General features: G+C 34.9%; 1 protein-coding gene across 1 annotated transcript in view; it reads left to right on the top strand.

The window, feature by feature from the left end:
* LRBA (LPS responsive beige-like anchor protein) overlaps positions 1-16,544 on the top strand; it is a 530,437-nt gene that overhangs the window by 36,181 nt on the left and 477,712 nt on the right. The window contains exons 3-5 of the mRNA XM_090287960.1: positions 11,010-11,241; positions 11,454-11,554; positions 14,372-14,467. Of these exons, the coding sequence (XP_090144086.1) occupies positions 11,010-11,241; positions 11,454-11,554; positions 14,372-14,467 (429 nt within the window). The remainder of the gene's footprint in view (positions 1-11,009; positions 11,242-11,453; positions 11,555-14,371; positions 14,468-16,544) is intronic.

Raw genomic sequence — 16,544 nt, 5'->3', positions numbered from 1 at the left:
GACTTATTTGATGACCTTAGAGTATTCTGCATGTGCTTAAGAATAATGTGTATTCTGCTGCTGTTGGATGGAATGTTCTGTGTCTGTCAGGTTCATTTTCTCTAAAGTATAGGTCAGGTTTAGTGTTTCCTAATTGATTTTCTGTTCAAACTTGGTTTTATTTGAAACTTTAACAAGAATTAAGAATCATATCTAGTTTGAATACAACAATATATGAATATCCAATACACATCTTTTTTTCCCTCCTTTTTTAATTGTTCTGCTGGCACATACATTCATAAAGATTCTTTATGTAGGTGGTCATTTATAAAGATTTATGTGTTGAAAAACATTTAAATTATTTTTGTTTCTCCTTTATTTTGGTTAGAATACTATGTTGCCTTTTCAACTTTTTAATTGAATTTATTGGGGTGACATTGGTCAATTAAATTACTGGTATATACGTTTCAGGTGTACCTTTGACACTATTTTATTCAATCTGCCAACTTGAATTTATGATGCCATTTATTGTAAGACACATCTGATTTTTGAGGCTTTTTAAGAATTGATGAAAGTCAGTATATAAGTTTTATTCAGGTAGTATAGGGGTGTAACATTTTTAATAAAAATAATTTTATTAAATTATTTTAAATAAAAATCTAATACAGTTAAACTGTTGATAGAGACGTATGAATCAAAATGAAAAACTTCCTTTTAAAAAATGGCTGCATTGTGTACAGTTGTACGTATGTGCCCCAATTCAGCTAATTCCCTATTTTTGAAATTAGTCTGGACTTCTTTGGTTGCAAGAGACAGAACTTATATCAAATTAGCCTAAGTATGAGGAGGAGCGATTGGTCCACAGGACTCGGCCAGGTTGTTGACTGCAAATGTGAGAAGTAGGGCGCTCTGGAACCCAGTGCTGGAAGAGGGAGCGGATGCTGCCAGAATAGTCTTTCCCCGTTTATGCCAGAGATCGTTTCCTGCCCACATGCCAGGGGAGATGTCTGCTGTAAGCTACTGATTTGCATACCATTTCAGCTTTACCCAAAAGGCCAAAAAAGGCCAAAAGAAGGCTTTTCCCCTCCCAATTAAGAAAAACAATCTTGGTGATGACTTGTATTGACCTGATTTAGGTTCCATTTCCAGCCCTGGATTAATCACTTTGACCAGCATGTGCCGGGCCTGAGTGTGTCCTCCGTAGCCTGGGTGTGAGGAACTGTGACTTGACTGCCTGAAGAACGCTAGGGCTTAGAGGAACAGAGGCTTAGAGGAAGAGTGAGTGCAGATGGCTGTTACAGCGGACATTCAGGTGGCTTCCCGTTTATTCCTGTGGGTAATACAGTTTCTTTTTCGTATCTGGTAAATCTGCTTACATAAGTATATTGGTATGAAATAAAGAATATTGGTATGGAATTATTATAAGGATCTAAAAGTCTATCTTTTGTAGAGAAAAGTTAGTAATACAGAGCTCTCTTTGATATATTCTAAATTTTGCAGTTTCTCAAAATAGGATTTGTGGAGTTTTCAAATAATAACCTGTGAAATTTAACAATGTATTTTAACATAGTTTGGAAGCATTGAGGGAATGATAACATAATAGATCTAGGTTGTGAAAGTAATAAGGGTTTTTAAAGTATATGTGATTCTATAAACAGTTATATGTAAACATATAATCAAACTCAAATACTGTAGTAATTGATTCGATTATGGCATGCATGACATTTTGCTATCCCTTTCATATCCTACGATGTTTTGATTCAGAGTAATGTAAGTTCAGTGGACTTCTGACTGGTTGTCACACAGTGACAGATTTCTGATTTTTAAAATATGTCATTGCTATAAATCATTGGTTTGCTAGATTGAACTAGCAAGCTATTAAAGAACATGGCAGTATTTACTGTAGATAAATGCAAATTTAAAAAGGTTCTGTGTATGAAGGTTTAAATGATTTATTAGCCTTCAGTGCACACATGAATCTGGAGTTATGTAATGGATTTAGAAAATTTCATTTCCTGTTTGAAGGTTTAAATTTGCATATTTATTTTATAATGCAAGGATTTGATATGAGTCAATAGGATATATAGGTAAACTATGTGATATCAATATAAGCTTAATTATTTTTTTGGTATATTATATGGCAAACCTTTTTTTTAGGTATAGGGCAAATGATTAAATATACCTGCATTTTCTTCCTTCCTGGCTTGAGTGGGAAAGGAGGGAGAGTTAAAGAAACTGAGACTTCTGTGTCTTTAGATGGCTCAGAAATTGTGCTCAGGAGGGTTTCCTTGCCCTTTAATTTGGCTTTTATTTCCTGACAAGGAGAGATTCACCTAGGTTAATGTAGTTTTCTTTTCAGTGGGAGATACTCTGCAGAACAATTAAGTCTGTGAAAAAAGCCACAACTCACATCAGTTACTTATTTTTTTAAATTAAACTTTTTCTTTTGAGATAATTGTAGATTCACATGCAGTTGTAAGAACTAATGAAGAGATCCCTTGCACCCTTTTCTCAGTTTCTCTCAGTAGGAAAATGCCACAAACTATAGTACAATATTGACATCGATACCATCAAGACACGGAACATTTTCGTCATGTGAGGACCCCTGCTGTTGACCTTTTATATTCATATCTACTTTCCTCCTCCTGCACCTCCGTTTTACCCTGGCAGCCTCCAGTAGGTGATCCAGGTCAATAATTTTGCCAGTTCAAGAGCTTTATATAAATGGAATCATAGGCTATATGACCATTCGTTTTGTTTTGTTTTGGCACAATTCTCTGGAGAGTCATCTAGATTGTTGTGTGTATCAATAGTTTGTTCCTTATTATTGTTGAGTTGTATTCTGTGGTATGAATACCCCAGTTAATTTAACCATTTACTTGTTGGACAGCTGAGTTGTTTCCACTTTTTAGCCATGATGAATAAAGCTGCTGTAAACATCTGTGTACAGGTTTTTGTGTGAACAAAAGTTTTCATTTCTCTGGGAAAAATGCCAGAAGTGCATATGCTAGATCATATACTAGTTGCATATTTAGTTGTTTTAAAGCACTGCCAAGCTGTTTTCCAGAGTGACTGTGTCATCTTACATTCCTGCTAGCAGCAGGAGCGATTGTCTCCCGCATCCTTGCTAGCGGTTGGTGGAGTCACTTTTCTTTTAGCCATTCTTTCTGATAGATGTGTGATGATTTCTCATTGCAGTTTTAATTCGCATTTCTGTAATGGCTAATGACGTTGAACAGCTTTTCACGTACTTATTTGTCATCCATACAGCCTCTTTTGTGAAATGTTTGTTCTTGTCTCTTGACCATTGGATTTTTTTGTTCTATAATTGGATTTATTTATTTCTTTTTCTGTTGGATTTTTAGACTTCTTTATTTTAGTTATTTTTCTTTGTCAGACATGTGCTTTGCAAATACCTTTTTCTAGAGGACTGTAGCTTGTCACTTTATCCTCTTGAACAAGATCTTTTGGAGAGCAAATTAAAAAATATTGATAAGGTTCAATTTACCAGTTTTTCCTTGTATCAGTCTTGCTTATGATGTCAAGTCTAAGAACGCTCTTTGCCAAAGCCTAAATCCTGAAGATTTTTTTCTATGTGTTTTTCTTAAAAGTTTTATGTCTTTTTCATTTAAGTCTGTGATTTGTATTGAGTTTATTTTTGTGTAGGTTATGATACTTAGATAAGGGTTCATTGTTCATCTATCACAGCGATTTTCAACCTTTTTCATCTCGTGGCAAGCATAAGGTAATTATTAAAATTTTGTAGTACACTGAAAAAAAATATTTGAACCTGATAAAAAATAGGTATAATTTTGATTAATTTATCAAAAGGATTATAAGAGTACCTACCCTTTTTGGTCCAAAGTGACTTTAAAAACGGTGCCTATACTTATATATGAGGATTTCTGGTACCAAGAATTAACCAATAAGACGTACCCTAATTATGTGACATGACCAATAAAATCAACTCTGTTATATGACTTAATATATTTATGGTTCATGACAGGGCATTCACACCAGACAGCTGTTGTTGTGTTATAATTTTTTAAATTTGACAACCTTAAGGGGAAGAAGGTCAGTGCCCTTGACTAAATAGTCAGGTATTGCATGTTTAAAAATTCTTAGGCACACCTGTTGAAAATTGCTGATCTGTGGATATATAATTGCTCTAGCACCATTTGTTGAATTTTCCATTGAATTGCTTTTATGCCTCTGTCAGAACTCAGCTGGGCTTATTTGTATGGGTCTACTTCTGTGTTGTGTTTTGTTGGTTTAAGTGTCTGTTCCTCTGGCAATACCTTGTAGTGTTGATTATTGTAGCAATATAAATCTTGAAATTGGGTAGACTAATTCTTCTCACTTTATTTTTCAAGATGCTTTTGCTATGCTAGCTCCTTTGCTTCTTTGTATGTCTGCAAAAATCTTGCTGAGATTAGGATAGGAATTGTGTTAAATTTAAATGATCAATTTTGGGAAAACTGACATCTGTACTATGAATACAGTATATCTCTACAGTTATTTAGACCTCTTTTATTTCTCTAATCATCATTTTATTGTTTTTGGTATCAATTATAAATAGTACTGTATTTTTTTTTAATAGTACTGTATTTTTAACTTCATTGCTAATTCCTTCTTGCCTGCAAAGTTTCTGTTGAGAAATCAGTCTTGTGGGAGCTCCTCTGTAGGCAACTAACTACGTTTCTCCTGCTGCTTTTAAGATTCATTGTCTTTAATCTTTTGCATTTTAATTATAATGTGTCATGGTATGGGCCTCTTTGAGTTCATCTTTAAAAAAAAATATTTATTTATTTTTAGAGAGAGGGGAAGGGATGGGGACAGAGAGGGAGAAAAACATTGATGTGTGAGAGAAACAATGATTGGTTGACTTTTGCATGTCCCCAGCCAGGGACCTGGCCTGCAACTCAGACATGTGCCCTGACTGGGAATTGAGGGAGGGAGGGAGTTGGAGTAAGTCTGTCTATGGACCTTCTAAGAGAAACTGCCTGGGACTTCAGAAGCCCTTTGTCTCCCTCAGCCACAATCCCCACTGATTTTTACAGCCAGAAGTTATGGGAACTTCTCTTCCTGACACTGGAACCCTGGGCTGGAGGGCCTGGTGTGGGGCTGGGACCCCCCTCACTCCTTAGGGAAGATGTTGCAACCAAGATATTTCTTCTGATTTATCTTTCAAGAGAACCATTGCAAATAATCTGGTGCATATTCTTCAGGTATTTTCTGTAGAAATATTGTCATACATATGCATAAATGTGTTTATATTAGGGGCATTGTATATAAAATAGAACTTTGGCTGTTTAGAAAACCCTTATGAGATGAAACCAAATATTACTATCTTAGAAGGAACTTCTGAGATAAAAGAAGATGTGCAAATTTTTATTAAATTTTAATTCTTATTGAAATTTTATTATTGAACATTTTGGCAAATTGTTTTACATTTCACATTCTAATTCAGAGAATATTTTTCTTGGCACTGTTAAGTATTGTAGTACATTGCTCTGTGGTCACTGAATGGCACATTTGTAAGCCTAAATAACTTCTCTTTCAACTGATGTTGATTGAGGAGTGAGATATTTTTGCCAACTGTCTCAGTAAAGGGTTGATATTAAAGTAAAGGCTGATGGTTATGTTACCACCAACATACCGAGCGTTCTTTCTTCTGTACTGGTACCTGTCTAGTCCTGTTGCATTTTGTTTTATGTTAGGGATGATATTAAAAGATATGTACACTAATGAAATTATAACATTTAATCACTTACTGTTCTGTATTTTATTTATTATTTATATACAGTGAATCTCTGCAATAATAAGACATGTGGAGTCTAAAAATTAAGTTGTGTATAATTCAGGATTGAGCTACTTCTGTTTCTAAGCTTATGAGGGCAGACCACATCTCTTAAAAGTAGGTCAAGGTAGACACTGTTGGGGAGTTAACACCTGCTATATGAGAGGTGGGAATGGGGAAATGCCACTTGAGAAAGTTATGTTTATATATATATTTTCAATTTCTGAGAAAATTCAGCTAATATCATTAGCATGTATATTAGTGTGGCTATTGGTTTTAAGCTGATGTGATAGAGAGACCCCAAATGACAGTGCCTTAAACAAGGTAGAAGTGTATTTGTTCTTCAGGTGAAAGTTTGGGTAGTTAAATAGTCCAGGGCCACTGAGACAGTTCTATAATGATCAGAATCCATAGATCATTCTGCCCTGTTATCTTCAACAGAAAAGTTGTAGCATATATTCCTAGATGGCTACTCTGACTTTTGCTGTTATTTCAACATCTTATGCAAGCAGAAGAAGGAAAGTTTCAAAGAGAAGTCATGTTACCTCCCTTTTAAGAGTTAACACCCGGAGCCCTCGCGGCTGTGGCTCAGTGGGCTGAGTGTAGACCTGTGAACAAAAGGGTCGCTGGTTCAGTTTAGTCAGGGCACATGCCTGGGTTGTGGGCCAGGTCCGCAGCTGGGGGTGTGCCAGAGGTGGCCACACACTGATATTTCTTTCCCTTTCTTTCTCCTTCCCTTCCCCTCTCTCTAAAAATAAATAAATAAAATTTGTGGGGACGGGGGGAAGAGTTATATCCAGAAGTTGCACATGTTGCTGTCTTCCTTGGTTAGAGCTTGGTCACATGGCTGGAAACTTGAAGGAAAGCTGGGAAGTGAAATCTTTTGCCTGAACCCATGTACCAAATTAGGAATTCTTCATTATTATGGAAGAAGAAGAAAATGTCAGTTGGGAGTCATTATAGTCCATGCTGCAGCGTTGTAATTTTTCCTCAGCTTTTTCCTGTGGATAAGCTTCTAGTGACTGCAGACATGTATAGGGTCACTTTCACTTAGGAATGGATTCATTGGGATAAATTGGATACCTTGAGATTGGCACTTTAAAAAAGTAATTACATTTTTGAAGAATGCAGGTAAATAAAAGAAGCTCACTCTTCATTTCACAAAATGAGTGGACCGATCCAGAGTAAAAAGTGATTTGTCACAAGAGTTGGAGAGTTATCTAGTTAGAAGCATAAGCTGTTACAGTATTTTTTCCAGTTTTTCTGTTATACATAATTCCTATCACATCTTTGAGGAAAAATTTAGCAAGTTTCCAGGGAAAATATTGCTTCGCTTTGAAGTATTAGAATTTTCTATGTTTGCAGTCTTTTCAGTTTCATAAATCTTTTGAAGAGAATATTATTTTTGGTTTATATGTGTTTCTTGGTTTTCTGAAAAGACAGATGACAAGTTTAATCACTAATTTCAGCTTAAATCACTTTATTAATATAAACCTTGAAAAGAAAATAATCATCATGCCCAATTTAAGTTTTAATACAAAACTTGTGAAGGTTTATTTTAATTCTTACTTAAAGAATATATAATATGCTATAAAATTTCTATAGTCTTTTACAGTAAACTGTAACCTAGAGAAGGCATGGCATGCCACCCTGAAGGTTGCTATTAAAATTGTTTATGAAGTTCAGGCCAAGACTAAAACATGTTGAAATAGAGAGTTTTGAAAAATGTTCTATGTAGCAAAGGAGATCAAATCATGCTAAAATGCAGAAAAAGACTATACATCAGTTTTCAGGCTACATTATTCAAAAAAAATACAACCATAAAAAAGGTAATAAGATTACATTTTCACATTTCATGGCTAGTAAAGTGCATTAGGATGCTCAGATATTCATAACTTACTGTGACATTTGGGAAGATTACATTTTGTAGTGCAGAGCCATTACTACAGCGCACATAATAAGTAGCCAATGCCTGGACTTAGATTATGATCCCTGTCATTGGAAACAAATTTGTGTTTTGAAGGTTGATCAGTTTCAAATAACTATTAGAAAGGGTTAACATGACATACTCTAGACCCTGTGTATGTTTTTTAGGTATAATGGCTATGCATACATATAGTATATCAAATATGCCACACATTTGTATGTAGCAATTTCTGCCATCAATTTTCTCCTTGAAAGGCATATTTTATAATATTTAAAGCATTGGAGGAATATTTAAAACACCTGTCTGGGTACTGCGTTCACAATATAAACTCAATTTAAAAGCTGGTGAAATATTTGGGTGTTTTTTTGAAATTACTTTTAAAAATTAATTCTATAGCTTCTTGGAAGGGTGGTTACTGATAGTAATAAACACAGATCAAAATGAAAGATTGATGTAAGTAATATTAAAGTGAAGATAAGGTCTCTTAAGTTAGTTAGTTGCAACTAGGTTTTGATCAGTCTAGATCTGTGTGGGGGATGTCCTGAAGTGTATATACTAAAATCTCTCTTTGCCCTCTTCCCCCAAAGTTATCTTTTCAGAGACCATTACTATTTAGTTTCTAGTGTACAGTTCTTAGGTATATGTCTTTATGTGTGTATGCTATGTCCAGAGCCTACTATTCACGCTTTTCCACTTTGATTTTCTTAATGTATTTTAGAGATCTTTACACGTCAGCTGGAGCTGCATCATCCTTTTCAATGGCTGTGTTATATTCCATTATGTAGTTACCCACACCTTTGCTGAACAGCGTTTTCTTTTGGGGATTGTTTCTTCTATTTTCTATTCAAAAAATGCTAAAGTGAAGTGTTTATCTCTAAATCATCATTTAAATGTTCTACAGATACATCTTTTGAGATTGATTCATATTGTTAACTGTATCAGTAGTTCTATTAACAAATACTTTTTTAATTTATAGTGATTTTTCAGTTGAAGCTCTGTTTTTCCACATATAGATTGTATCATCCAAAAATAATTGTAATTTTAACCCCTCCACTCATGTATATATACACATTGCTGTCTTTTGACTAAATGTGACTCCTGTATCTCTAGAATAGTATTCGGTGATAGTGACGGTACTATAGTCTTGTTTCTAACTTTCATGAGAATTAGTCCATTTTTTCTGTTTGTGCATGATGCTAGTTTTTCAGGTGTGATTGATGTATTTTATTATTAAAAATTCTTTTTCTATTAATAAATGGAGGAAGTATGATGGAAATATAAAATCACCATTTAGCAACGCCACACTAATAACAATTGCAGGTAAGATCCATTAGCAGATTCTTAAAAGTATGATAAGAAACAAAATATTTGTATAGTCTGAAAGGATTCTCCACAAGATCCTTAAAATTTTTAAAATGAAAGATAGTAACTTTAAAGTGGAAAAAATCTGATAGACACTACCTTGAACAGGTTGATCCAAGCTGTGATACACTGAGAAGGATACACATCACTTCTGGTTATTTTCTTTTTTCTTTTTAACAAAAAATGTATAACCTGAATTTAAACATGAAGGAAACATTCAGATTGGAAGACAGTCCATAAAATACCTGGCACATAAGCCTTTACAGTTCGCAGTCATGTAGTCAGGAATGCCTGTGCAGCTGGCCCAGTTTGGTGAAGACCAAGGATGCGGATCCCGGATCAGAAGAAGGACATTAGTGTGACTGGTGGCAACACTGAGTAATATCTGTAGATTTGTTAATGATCTTGTATCAACATTTATTTCCTGGTTTTATTGATGGTACTATGATTATATAATATATGCCCATTAGGGCAAGCTGGGTAAATAAAGGTTATACAGGAAACATACTATTTTGCAACTTTTTGAACCTTTGAAATTATTTCAGAACAAAAAAGAGACAAAACAAGCAAATTACATTTACAAAACAAAACAAAACAAGTCAGTGTTAGAGTTCTTATGTAGCTTACAGAAGTTTGGTGGACTAGGGAATCACATAACCAGGACCATGTAGCTGGGAGAATTGGCCCAGTCACACCAAGGGACGGACTCTTCCAGCAGAAACCCAGCTGTCATCTCCTCATTGCTGCTTGTTACTGATGATGCAAGAATTGTACCCGGACATCTCTGCCAGAGCTTTCCTAGAAGAACCAAATGCCTTTACCACTATGCTTGCCAGCAATTCTTATCTCCCTGCATGCAGACACCGCCTTATGTTGTTCATTTTTCTGGTTTCTCTTTCTCACGCCGGGGTGTTGCTTTGGCAGAACCTGGGACACATGTTGCTCCCTGGCTGCAAGGAGTTTTAATTGACTTCCTAATTCTGAACCTTCCTTGCTTTTCTGGAGTAAACTCTATGTGGTTATGTCTGTCACTGTTTTATATGCTGTTGGATTTTGTTTTGTCAAGTTGACTTTCTCCTAATTCTTGCGCACCTTTTGGGTTTAGGAATGCATAATGAAAAACTAAAAAGTGTTCAGAAGGACAAGAGTATAGGTGATCTTTTAAAAATCTAGTTTAAAAGGGTAGTTCTGCAAAGGTAATCGTAAAAGCATTTTAATTCTTTTAAACAGTTGGGATTTGTTAAAATTTAAAAGCCCTCTGCGGGAGGCTGCTTGGATGGGTTGGCAAAATGAGGATAGGTTGGTACAGCTTTCTCTGGATGGATTTTCTCATAGTCATATCAATGGAATATGTTTCCTTGGTTACTGGCTTTGGGTATGTGACTGATTATGTTTAAGTTATCCTGATTATTCACAGGAAAGGAGAGGGATCAAAATGCATAGGTATAGTAAACCAGGAATTTGACAAATATAAATTCTAAGTTTTATGTTTGCTCCGAGCCATTTTCAGATTTTTCACTTTCGCTGTGAACTTATATCTTAAATAGGTAACAAAGGACTTCTAGGTTGCTGTTAGTAGTTCACAGAGTTTATATTCATAAATGAAATACTGAATTAGAAGCCATTGTAGAGCTAAGTTAGATCTTTATTCATATCAGGGCAGTAGGTAGTGATTTACCTAAAACGTTCTATATTTGATTTTGTTGAAAAATACTTCCATTTCTATATTCTAAGTCTTGCTTAACTTTGTGATATCTAAACTAGAAGATTTCATTGAGATTTTTAGAGCTTTTTTTTTTTTTTTAATAAAGACCCTTGAAATATTATAGGGGGTAGAGAAGAATGTGTACAGATAATTATTGCCAATCTAAAGCTTAGGAGCATGATCTAGTTATATTGAATGAAGAAGTACTAATGCTTGTAATTTTCTTTTTTTGGAAGTTGGTAGGAGGCCAGTTTGATTTGGAAATGAATTTCATTATCCAAGAAGGTGAGAGTATCATATGCATGGTGGACTTACTAGAAAAATGTGACATTACTTGCCAAGCAGAAGTTTGGAGCATGTTTACAGCCGTTCTGAAGAAAAGCATTAGAAATCTTCAAGTCTGCACAGAAGTAGGCCTCGTTGAAAAAGTGCTTGGTAAAATTGAACAAGTCGACAATATGATAGCAGGTATGAATTTTTTTGTAGAGCAGTGGATGTGAAGAAATAAAGTTTGAATCTTAAATACTGTATTTTTCTTATTTAGTAATATTTATTTAAGAAATATTTGAGCTTCTAACATGTACCAGGAACTTTAGTATCTGAACTTATAAGCACAATGTATTTTCATCCTTAAAGAAATATAAGTAGCTTAATTATTTTGTTGTTTTTTTTGTTTCCAGATCTTTTAGTTGACATGTTGGGAGTGCTGGCTAGCTATAATTTGACAGTTCGAGAACTAAAGCTATTCTTCAGTAAACTTCAAGGAGATAAAGGACAATGGGTAAAAAAATCTCCTAAATACTCTTTGGTATTTGAATGTATACAGAGGGGTCAGATGTCAAATTGAGGGGAAGAGCTCAACTAAAGTAGCATTTAGGTTTAAACAGATACTTTTGCCATGACCTGACAAACGTGTGGACTAAGAGAACTGGGTGTTCAAGGCAGTAATTTGATCCTTCTTCAAATCGTTATTCTTCACTATACATTCAGCCTTTTTTGAGGAAAAGGGTAAGGACAGAAGAATAAAAGTTTTAGGTAGAAGCACCCAGCTTCTCTTTCTGTTGATCTGAGTAGTTTACCTGTGGCCCTTAATGTGAATGAGTAGGTTATTTAAATGAAAACAACCCATACAGTGAACAGAAGCTCTGCAGGTAATTGGGTCCCCCTCCTTAGATGCAATTTAGCGGTCCATTACATTGGGTGGTAGTGATGGTCCACTTATGTTGAACTCCAGCTGCATTATCAGAACTGTTTCTTTCTTTGACTTATTTATTCCGTTGAGGAATGCAGGCAAATATCTTTTCCTTTTTTGTTGCATTTCCAGGCTTATTTTAGTCCCTGTTAGAGATCGTCCACAGCAACTACTCAGCCAGCTAATCCTTAATCTAGCTCTGTTTAAGTATATTTAAATTTGTGCTCTGCATTAACTTACTGTGTTAAAATGGTTACACTCTTCACCTTGTTTGTATCAAGCTCTAGTTCTCTGGCTACTTTTAAAATTTTGTCACTGATTATCAGTAATTTTTGTTTCCTTACATGGTTTATCTTGTGTTTATCCTTGTTAAAGTTTTTGAATCTGGTTTTTTAATATAATTGTCATCAAATTTGGAAATATTTTGGTCATTATTTACGCAAGTTTTTTTGCCCCTTCACCCCCTCCTTCCGGTACTTCAATTACATGTAACCCTCTTGAGAGCGTCCCACAGTCACTGAGATCTGTTCAGTTGTTTTTTCAATCCTTTTCTCTTTATCCTTCACTTTAGATTGCTTTATTGCTGTACTTTTAAAAGAATTTATCTTCTGTACTGTGTTTATGCCATCCATTAAAAATTAGATTAAAAAAGTTCTGTAAATTTTAGGTTTCAGATACTTTTTATTTCTGTAAATTTGGCTCTTTTTAATATCTTTCATTTTACCTCATCATGTTCGTGTTTTCCTTTTAATCTTTGGGAATATGTAGCATAACTTAATAGTTCTGCATCAGTGTTTTTACATAGAAAAATAGTGTATCAATGGGCACGAACATTTAAAAAAGTTATTGTAACAAGAACACTAAATTATGTTCTGAAGGGCTTTCCTAGTACACAATGTCTCAGCACTGTATGTGGAGGGAAGTCCCTATCTCTGTCTTTTTTTTTTTTGTGTGTGTGTGTGTGGTTGTTGTTGTTGATTGGTTTATAGAAAAGGGAATTTTGAGGAATGATTTCTCTAGACAGAAGTGATATAACACTCTGTTTTTACTTTAGATGCAGCTATTTTTTGTAATTTCACTTTGGAGTTTATTTTAAAAATCAGTGTGATTGTTGTTACTTGTTATTACACATTTATAATAAGCAATGTGGTTAACTGAAAATTTCTTGATCACTTAAAAGTGCAGCTTTCCACTCTTTTGGACAGTTAGTAATAACTTAGAGCAGCTACCAAGTAAGATGAAGGGAAGCCAGTGATTTCACTTGTAGTTTAACATGGTTTTGAACTTTTAACAAAGGGGACAGTACTACACTTTATCTTACTTCCCGGTAAAATGATTAAAATGATATTGTATATATGATTGTCCTTTGCTTTTCCTTATAAATGTAAATGAGTTTCATTTTAGCTGTTGGTTGTTTAATGCATTGGAGGAGATTGTGGGTCAAAGAAGCATTAATTAAATGAATGTAATGTTACAACTTTTATAATACATGCTCTATATTAGAGGCATATTGTAGAATGAAGTATGATAGGGCGATGTGATCCGGTCTCAGGTCAGGGAAGACTGCCCCGAGGAAGTGAGCACCAAGATGAGCTCTGAAGGATGGGTGAGATTTGTTTAGTTACAGGGAAGGGCAATAGGCCTAGTGAGGACATTTTTTAGCACAAGGAATAGCTTGTGCTCAGGCCCTGTTATGGGAAGGAAAGGAGACAGAGGAGGCTTTGTGGATGGAGTGGAGGGGGAGATGGAGATGCAAAATGAGGCTAATGAGGCAGGTGGAGGTATTGTAGATAAAGTATCTTGCAGGTCATGTTTGGGGTTTTGGTCTTTAAAGGCAATAGAAAGCTACAGGAAAGAGATAATATAAAGGTGAAAATGTAGTGGTTAAAAGCACGGACTCTTGAGTCAGATTGAGTTCTGATCCCATCCTGTGTGACCTTGGACACATTCCTCTGCCTCAGATTCCTTCTTCATAAAGTGGGTCAATAATTCCTAGTGTGGTTATAAGGTTATAATAATATTTTACTTCTAAAGTGCCCTTAAAGGTAGAACACAGTAAGCATTATTTATCTGTGGAAAAAGTGGTTTAAAGAGGGATAGGTGGTAGGTTGATTTACTTTCTAAGGTTAGGAGATCATTTTTGCTTCAGTGTGGAGAAGTTTCAAGTGTCAAATGATACTGGCTCATATTTACTGAACACCTCATCTTTCTTAGAGCATTAAAAAAAGGCATAGAATGTTGCTTATTTTTTAAAGATAATTGAAAATAACCTTTCTCTGGTTACTTTATACTTTTTAGCTTATAGCATTATTTGGTTCTTGGATGTATCAAAGTATGACTATATGAAAAATAGGTATTTTTGTTTTAGGGTGAATGATATAGTTAATGAATTGATTATTTTCATAGCCTCCACATGCTGGGAAGTTGCTGTCCGTGTTAAAGCATGTGCCTCAGAAGTATGGTCCCGATGCCTTCTTCAACTTTCCAGGAAAGAGCGCTGCAGTAAGTACATCTTAGGAAATCACTTGGGGTTCTTCTTTCTTTTGCTTCCTCAAAGTAAAGCCCTGTAAACACCTCTGACTGTTTCCATGTTAGGTAGAAACTTTGTACCACCTTAATCCTCACAGCAATTGTGCATGTTAGTTTTTACTAACAGTTTTAGAGGTGAAGAAATAGAGGCTCAAAGAATTTAGGAAAGCCGCCAGCTCCCATCTTGTGGCAGCAATGGAATAAGAGCCCAATTCTTTCTAACATAGCCATGCTGCCTTAGTATTTCTCTCCGCATTCCAGATTTGTGTGTAACACTTTCAGTTCTGTCTCTCTGAAGGTGTTACAGTTCTCTATTCCTGTTTCTCTTATACCTGGTGTGCAGAATGAGAGTAACTCTGAAACTTTCTAGCCAAGTTTTCCTGACTTCTGAGTTTCCATATTATATCAGTCTCAAGATTAGTATAAGCTATTTATAGATAAGATAATTATGTATGCTAATAACATCTGTAATGCGTCAAAATATTATAGGAGTATATTATATAATGTATATATGCTATTTATAGAAGCTTTTTTTTTCCCACCTCTTCACTATGTTGCTCTGCCTGTTATAAGCTATAAGCAAAGATTTTTAAAATTTTTTTATTTTGAAGATATTTCAGCCTGTTCTTTTTCTGAGCTTACCTTTTAGTCATTTTTTACTTTGGTTTTCTCAGTATCTCACTTGTTTGTTAGACTCTTAAGGAAAGTGTATTAAAAGAGTAACAGAATGTTTTACATACAATACATAGCTTTCTTTGGGAAGTGTTATTGCTCATATTGTTTTTCCTTTATATTTCCTTAATAGGTATTTTAGATTTGAAGCTTCTCCAGAATAATTTGACTTTGTTGCGTTGAACTTATCATTTGTTGTGAACATAAAAAATGTATTCACATGAGATTAGCCTTTTTAAAATGCATGTTATGATTTTATTATTTATAATTCTCTGAGACTGTAATGTGTCCATTCTACTTCCCTGCATGTATTTTGAAAGTTGGGCAGTTAAGCTAAAAAGTCATAGGAACTTACAGAGAATAGCTTTTCTTTTTAATCATTACCTTCAGATATATACACTGATTTTTAGAGAGAGAGGAAAGGAGAGGGGAAGAAGAGAGAGAGAGAGAGACAGACACACAGATAGACAGACAAACATAGATCTGTTGACTCCCATATGTGCCTATGTGCCTTGATGGGGGATTGATCCCATAACCTAGGCTTGTGCCCTGACCGAGAATTGAACCTGCAACCTTTTGGTGTATGGGATGACACTCCAAATAACTGAGCCTCCAGCCAGGGTGAGAATAGGTGTTTTAAATTTATTCAGTGACTCACTTTTTCCCTTAAACATAGTTTTTAAAGGGAAGTTAAGCCCTGGTTGATGTAGTTCAGTGGACTGAGTGTCAGTCTGTGAATCGAAAGATCACTAGTTCAATTCCCAGTCAAGGCACAGGCTTGGGTTACTCATTGGGGGCCTGCAGAAGGCCAGGTCCCCAGTTGGGGGCATGTAAGAGAAAGCCTATTGATGTTTCTCTTCCTCCCTTCCCCTCTCCCTAAAACTAACTAACTAAATACATACAGACCTTTAAAAAAAGGAAAATTAAAGTATTCACAGATAAATTACTTTTACAAAACTTTAACATCCTCTACTCTTAAATTTTTTTTTTGTTGAGAAAACACATATGCACACTGGATATATGTTCTTTTATTTTTTTTTCTTATTGCAACATTCATTTTAAATAGTAAATTCGGCTCTATCATGTTTTTATATTTTATGGAATATCTTATATGTGGAAAGAATATATGTGTGTATATGATATATATATATATATATAGTGTATATGATAAACACAAAAGTTTGTGTAATGTGATCTTTTTAAAACAGTTTTATTGACATCCCATATAATTCACTCATTGAAAGTGTACAATTAAATGATTTCGTGGGTTCACAGAAGTTGTGCAACCATCGTTACAATCAATTTTAGAACATTTCATCAGCTCCCAAGAGCGAGAGAGAGAGAGAGAACGAGAGAGAGAGAGAGAGAGAGAGAGAGA

Source organism: Furipterus horrens, unplaced genomic scaffold, assembly GCF_987537825.1.
Source record: "Furipterus horrens unplaced genomic scaffold, mFurHor1.1.pri manual_scaffold_10, whole genome shotgun sequence".
NCBI lineage: Eukaryota > Metazoa > Chordata > Mammalia > Chiroptera > Furipteridae > Furipterus > Furipterus horrens.
The sequence above is the reverse complement of the archived record's forward strand: the minus strand, read 5'-3'. Positions and strand labels throughout refer to the sequence as shown.